The 7,334-nt window shown below is 34.5% G+C and overlaps 1 protein-coding gene across 1 annotated transcript; it reads left to right on the top strand.

Annotated features, from left to right (window-relative positions):
• Nucleotides 1-719: 719 nt before the first annotated feature.
• LOC140772285 (transcription factor MYB54-like) lies at nt 720-1,895 on the top strand. The gene is made up of 2 exons (XM_073114274.1): nt 720-1,085; nt 1,241-1,895. The coding sequence occupies exons 1-2, from the start codon at nt 944-946 to the stop codon at nt 1,726-1,728; spliced, it is 630 nt and encodes a 209-aa protein (XP_072970375.1). The 5' UTR covers nt 720-943; the 3' UTR covers nt 1,729-1,895.
• The last annotated feature ends 5,439 nt before the right edge of the window (nt 1,896-7,334 follow it).

The following is a 7,334-nucleotide window of genomic DNA, read 5'->3' as shown; positions in this document are numbered from 1 at the left end:
CTCCAAAAGTCTTGTTAACTCCTCTCACGACCTTTCCCTTTTACAGATTCTAAATGAATAGAGGTTTACCATATTCCAACTCAAATCCGAGCAAAATAAGTCACAGATTCGTCAGCGTGTTCGAACATCAGAGTGTTCCATAGTCCATACGAATCACGTTCAAACGACTTCAAACGCGAAGAGCGGCACTATTCATCCGTTCAGACCACACTGTTCATATATTTGAACGGTGTTATTCATCACTTTAAATGTTTCAACAAATTTTCTTCTTTTTTAACTTGTTTTTTTTTATCAAATGTTGTGCTACAACTCATGCATGATTAATTAAGAAAGATACATTATGAATAATTTTGTTTGGTCACGAATTTAATTACCAATTATATATAAAACCCAACAATATGCATGTCTGCATGCATGCATGCATTTATACATGCGTGCGTGCGTGCGTGCGTGCTATGCTCGCCCATGTCTGTGTGTGGAACTTCTATATCTAGAGAGAGAAAGTTTTGGGAAAAGGAGTTATAAGGAAGTCAGTTGAGTGGCATATTATTGTAGGAAGGAAGTTATGAGGGTTTGGTGCAAGTTGATAGCGAAGGGTATGCAACCAATGACGCCAAGCCACGCAAGCTACACCGAGTTTCGAGACACAAAAACACAAACAGTAATCCCTCAAATGATTAACTCCCCACCCCACCCCACCCCCACCCCATTCTCATTCTCATTCTCATTCTCATTCTCATTCTCCTTCTCCTCCTCCTTTCCCCTTCACACCCCCTGTCGTGCAAAGCCAACAAAAGAGACTGGCCATCCAAACCCTAAATACCAACCACCTCGATCCCATCCCCTCTACCCTCTACCCTTTACTTATTCCCTGCCCTTTTGGTGCATAAATGCCATGGTGGATCTTCCTGCATGAGAGCTTGTATGAATAGACGCTGCACCGATGACCGGCAGCGGTGACACCGGCAAGCCATGCCAGCGTGGACACTGGCGGCCTGGTGAGGACGACAAGCTCCGACGTCTCGTCGAGGAGTATGGGCCTCAGAACTGGAACTCCATTGCGGAGATGCTTCCAGGGAGATCAGGTTAGAATCAATGATAATATTTATCATTAACTATGTTACGGGAGTGAATTAATGGAGCATGCATGCCAACAACTTAGGGCGTAAACGATGAAATAATAATATATTTTCCCGAAACTTTTAACATGTTCATGTAGCTTTATCATGAACACTTTTAGGTAAGAGCTGCAGATTGCGATGGTTCAACCAACTAGACCCAAGGATCAACAAGAGGCCATTCACAGACGAAGAGGAAGACCGGCTCCTCGCCGCACACCGAGTTCACGGCAACAAGTGGGCGCTCATCGCACGGCTCTTCCCCGGCCGGACCGACAACGCCGTCAAGAACCATTGGCATGTGATCACGGCTAGAAAGGAAAGAGAGCGATCCAGGATCTTAACTAAGCGATGCTGCTCGAATTCTCTCATGCTATTAACTTCACGAGATATTTTTGATGTGAAACGCACGTACAGGAGTCCTTATTCCAATACCTCAACTGGATGCTCTTCTCTCAATGATGTGAAAAGCTCTGAAATGGTTAGGTTTGAGGATAGTTTGATACTGAACGTTGGAGGTCATGACAAGGAGCAAGGCTATGGAGATGAGTCTTTGAGAAGCGAGGATGTGCCTTTCATAGATTTTTTAGGTGTTGGTGTCACTTCCTGATTCCAATTAATTATCATGGAAATTAAAGAGGCAGAAGAAATATTAAGATGTAACCAAGCAGTTGCTGTGATCTTTCTTAATTGAAGAGGGATGTTAATTAGTGAAGGTAGCTATTTAATTATTTCAAGGATATATATTAATCCCTTATCTATTTGGTTTGCTTTTTATAGGTTTCCTCTTCCTTATCTCGCTCTAGATTCATGCATGCGTACACTTCAAAATTCTCATATTTGCTTATATACTTTAAAACCGGCCCTTATTTTTTTTATATGGATAACCCTCGGAGTTAATTAACTGTTAAATTTTAAACAAAATGATATAAAAGGATATATTATCTTTATTCTAGGTTTTATAAACTTTTCTTAGCCAAGGGGTTTTTTTTTCTTTTTCTATTAAGTTATTGAAACTTAAAAAAATAATGGGTGGGTATCTAACTCTTGTGTTATCACTAAGCTTTTCTTATATATATGTAGCTGATCCCAAATAATTAAGAAGTAAGATGCTATTACTATTATTTTTTTAATACCTTTTCTTGTCATTGTTAGGTTAAAACATGGCTCATGGTGTAATTTTCAATATCTCTTTTGGGATGGATGGGTTTACAAATTAATAGCGAAGAAATCATGAATTGAAAATTAATGAAGTAAAACCAAGTCGATAATATAAAAACTAATGCTGGTGTGAAATGATTTAAAAAATCAACTCACCAATTCTTCTTCTTTTTTTTTTTTGGATACAATATAGAAATTTTCAGAAAAATAATTCTTCTATCTCATTCTGATTAATTGTCAGAAATCTTGATAATTATTCTACCTTCTCATTGCAAATTCATGAGGACTATCTAATTTCTCAAAATAAAAAGGAAAAAAAGAAGAAGCAACTCATCTAACCCTCTTAATGAAACATATATTGATAGCAAGTAAGTAATAAGATACCATTATATATATACATCCACCATGACCGTTTTCGTTGTCTTTTCTTTTTCTTTTTTCTTTAAATTATTGCAAACAATTAAAGCCTTTGACTAAAGTGTGGACAGGGAAAGGGAAATCTAAGAGAAAGAGTCAAGATACCAAAGTTGATTGAACTCTTCAGTCATCATTCGAAATAGAAAGAAACTTACTTTTAATCTCATGTGCATTGTATTTATCAACTTTTTCTAATAATAGTTTACCTTTGTTGGAGGCTTCAAGGTTCTTGAAATGGTAGACAAGGTTGAAGATAACCTTCTATGACTTTTATAGCACAAGCTAGGTGTATCGTTTACGCATTCAAAACTTTCTGCTAGACGTAAAGCAACAAATTATATATATATATATATATATATATATATATATATATATATATATATATATATGTAGCCATTTTCTTGATAATGTCATAGGGCACTACCAGTTGAAATAATTAAACCCCCAGTTATTTATAATGCAAGTATATATAAGAGACATTTGTATCAAAAAGCTTTTTAAATTTAGCTCTTAAAAACTAGTGCATCTATTTTCTAAATTAGATGCACATCTTTTTATAATAGATTATATATAATTTAAATAGGAGGTACACACAAAAGCCCAACTTTACTATTACTAATATTTAAAGGCTTCTCAATGCAACTATAATTATATCTGTCTCACAAATATAATTTTAGATAGTCTTTGAATAAGAAATTAAAACAAACTGAATCTATCAAGAGAGCTGATTAGTACTTTAGATGTGACGAGGTAAGAAATGGCGGGATTAATTTTTCTTTTCTTTTACTAGAGAGAAAAGTGAAAACTCAATGATATCTAAGTTAAATAATCCCGCTGCGATTAAAACCTGGAAACAATCATGTAATATAAATCTCTTTAAGCATCTGAGCACAATAATGTTGGCGGCTAACTTTATGAATAGTGCTTGATGTTATGTTCAACCTCTAGCTAATAGATAATAAAATTGTGGTAAGAACTCCATCAGCATGCATATATATATATATATATATATATATATATATATATATAGGGAGAGAGAGAGAGAGAGATCAGTTATCTAATTTGTTGAGATGATAGTGAGATCCTACCAGAAGTCCCGACAAACACTAACAACGTCATATTAATTGGATCTACAAGAAACTATTCAAATTGATCATCCTTATCTTAAGATATTGTAGGAGTGACAGAGAGATATCTATTGGTGATATTTCTCTTTCAATGGTGGACAAACACCTCTTATAATTCATTCTTATGGACAGTGTTCATTGCAATCATGAAGTGAGTTTTGAATTTATATATGAAACAAATTTAAAAAGAAGCCAATTTCCTTCTCTTTTGTTTTTTCTTGCCTCAAAAATGCATTGGCAAGTGTCATAAATCTATCAATTTCCCAATATCTTGCTCCTCATAGATTGCGCATAAATCAGAATGTCACCCATAAGTTCATTTCTCAGTACTCCAACCACTACTGCGTATTATATTTAGCCCCCCAAAATATAACCATTTTTCTCATACATCTTCTAAACTCTTTTTTAAGAATTTTTCTACAACATAGACCTCTGAATTAAGTGGCTTATGTGAATATATTTTTTTAGCTCGAAGGGTTCTTGTGGGTAAAATAAACTCCAGAATGGGTACGTAGAAAACGATAAAAATTTAGATGGGCTAAGTGTAGTTACCCTGTAATATATACTAGGATGTCAAGCCTGCTCGAGCTCACCTTATATCTGAACTGATTCAAGCATAAGTACAAAACCTACTTGTGAACTACCTGATGTGGTTCAAGGTTAATACAATTCAAGCCAAGCTCAAGCTTGATTCGGACTCGAATTAGGTTTGATTTGAAATAGTCTTGAATCTACTTAAAAGATGTCTTCTAAATGATATCTTTAGGGCTTCAAAATTGAATACTTCTATTGCATAAAACAAACTCTCATATTTATCTTGATTTTGGGGTTTATATATGAACTACCTAAGATAATGAGGATGTTTGATCATAGTTATCAAAATCGGACTAGATCGGTGAATCAGTGAACCAACCACCAAACTGGTATGATTTTCTTATTATACCGGATAAGTAATCCATCCGGTGAAAATCAACTGACCCGGTGATTGAACTAGTGAACCGTGCAACCTGATTGAGTTTTGATCAACTAGCTGAGCCAACTATTTTTGCAAAATTAAATAATTATCCTTAGCATTTAATTATTCTATTCTATATCTTAGTGCTATATTAGTCTTAAAATTTTAAAAATATTTAGTTTATAATTATCTGTTATTTTTAAATTAGTTTATTTTTTTCATATACCCTTGAAATGTCTATTTACTTGTATATCTATCTAAAGTTTATATTTACATGTATCTCTCAAAATATAAATTTTTTGCATGTATACTTTTTAAAATTCTTATTTTTTGTGTGAATACTACTTAGAATAAACTATCATTAAAATTTGAACAATTTAAATATAAAAGGACAAAAATATCATTATTCTTGTTTTTAAATATTTCTCTTAGTTAATATATTTTAATCTTTTATACTAAAATAACTTAACTTAAAAATAATTATGAGAGTATCTATATAAATAACATTTTTTAGGGATATACATACAATTATACTACTTTTATAGATATTTATTTATGTTGAGAATTATTTAGATATATTTATATATTATGTTATAAAAAACTAACAATCCGGCTGGGTGAAGTGCCGGTTGAATCAATAACTTAGTGAACCAATCTTTGACCAAGTCAATGTTTGATCCAATTCTAATAATTATGTGTATGATTGTATTTTTTTCATTTTTTAAAAATACTTCACATGTCATTTTGATGGTTGTAAGTAAAACTCTATGATCTTTTTTTTTTCCCAACATTAGCACTTCTGAGGTTTGGTGTGGGGATGTCGGGGCTCAAGTAGCCTTAAATTACTACCTAAACTTACCAAGCATTAACCCAATCTACAATGATGACCTCATCAGGTAGTTCACAATTGAAGAGTTGAGAAAAGCTTTGTGGTCCATGCTGACTAGAAAGGTCCATAGCCCTGATAGTTTTCAAGTTGAATTTTATCATAATTATTGGGATATAATTCGTTTGGACCTTTTAAATTCTTTGATCAATTTTCAAAACTTGTTCTTTCTTTCTATCCAACGGAGGCAAGCACATTTAACTTTCAGTTTGCAAAATCCTAATCTAGTTAGGGTAGTGGACTTTAGGACTATCTCTCTTTATAATGTGAATTATCGTATCCTAGCTAAACTGTTAGCCGATATGATAAAGCCCCTCCTCTCGGGCCTAATAAGTTTTGAGTAGACGACCTATATGGCCAGCCAACATATTCATGATAACATAGCTATTGCATATGAGATAAGTAATTACATTAACTCATCTAAATGCAAAAAGGATTATATTATGATTAAGGTAGACTTAGAAAAAGTCTATGAACTTTCCTACGAACTTTGTTAAGTGGATTGATGCTTGTATTTGCTCTCCTATATTTTCGGCCTTGATAAATAGGTCCCCCTCTGAGTGATTTAAAGGGGAAAGAGGTATCAGACAAGGAGACCCTTTCTCTCCTTATTGTTTTATTTTGGTTTCTAAAATATTCATGTTTTATGAAGCATGAGATTTCTATCGGTAACATTAGCCCCATTAAATTTAGAAACAATGTTAATATTAGCCACTTAATGTATGCTGACAATCTGCTCTTAGTCGTTGAGGCTTGTCCTTGGGTGTGCATTGCCCTGGTTAATATGTTTGATAACTATGAAAGAATTACTAATCTATGGATGAATAAGACTAGGTCTAAAGTTTATTTTTCAGATGGGTTTTTGCTCCACCTGCGCACATTTATCCTTAATAGCCTCTATATGTCTCACGAGGAGACTCCTTTTAGCTACTACGGTTCTACGATCTCCTTGAGTCAATTGCCCATTGAGGATCATGAGGAATTCCTCAATCAAAGTAGACAAATTATTTTAATTAGTTTAGTCCTAAACTCCACACCTATACATATCATGTCTTCCACATGGATTCCCCTAGCAGTTGCTGACCGGATTGCTAAAGTCTCTCATAAATTTCTGTGGGAGGAAGGCAAGTCTAACAAAAGCCTTCACTTGATTGGTAAGGGCACTATGACCCAGCCTAAGTCGAATGGTGGTCTTGGCATCAGGGACCTTCCCTCCGTTACGATCTCCTTGTTGGCTAAGAGTATCCATAAGCTCCTTAATGGGGAGAATAATATCTCAGCCTAAGTTATGCAAGCTAGATATGGGACCCCTCACCCTTGGGCCAAGAACAAGTTGAGACACTGATCTTTGGCTTGGTAGCTTTTGACCAATGCTATGCAAGAGATCAAAGGTGGGCTTATCAAAATTATCCATAATGGTAAGGGTTCGGATTTCTAGAGGGATCCTTGGATCTCACCCATTCTTTTAAACCGCTGCCTACCTATGTGAATATTAATCACATTTCTTCTCTCTCTAAGTGTCTGAACTTATAATCAATGATAAGTGGAATGAGAATATGGTTTACTTAGTCTTTGAAAATGAGATGGCCATGTTATTTGTAACATGCATATTCCCCTTAATGGTAGGATTGATCTGTGGATTTAGAGGTTTCACCTGTCAAGCTAGGCTA

The sequence above is a fragment of the Typha angustifolia genome, chromosome 12 (assembly GCF_048772165.1).
Source record: "Typha angustifolia cultivar Huaian chromosome 12, ASM4877216v1, whole genome shotgun sequence".
In the NCBI taxonomy this organism is placed as follows: domain Eukaryota; kingdom Viridiplantae; phylum Streptophyta; class Magnoliopsida; order Poales; family Typhaceae; genus Typha; species Typha angustifolia.
Note: the sequence above shows the minus strand (reverse complement) of the source record. Positions and strands in the feature narration are given on the sequence as shown.

What these genes read in the sequence shown, in the direction of transcription:
- LOC140772285 (XM_073114274.1), top strand. Translation starts at nt 944, where the DNA reads ATGACCGGCAGCGGTGACACCGGCAAGCCATGCCAGCGTGGACACTGG. An exon ending in GATGCTTCCAGGGAGATCAG is followed by an intron (nt 1,086 to 1,240) that starts GTTAGAATCAAT and finishes GAACACTTTTAG; the next exon opens with GTAAGAGCTGCAGATTGCGA.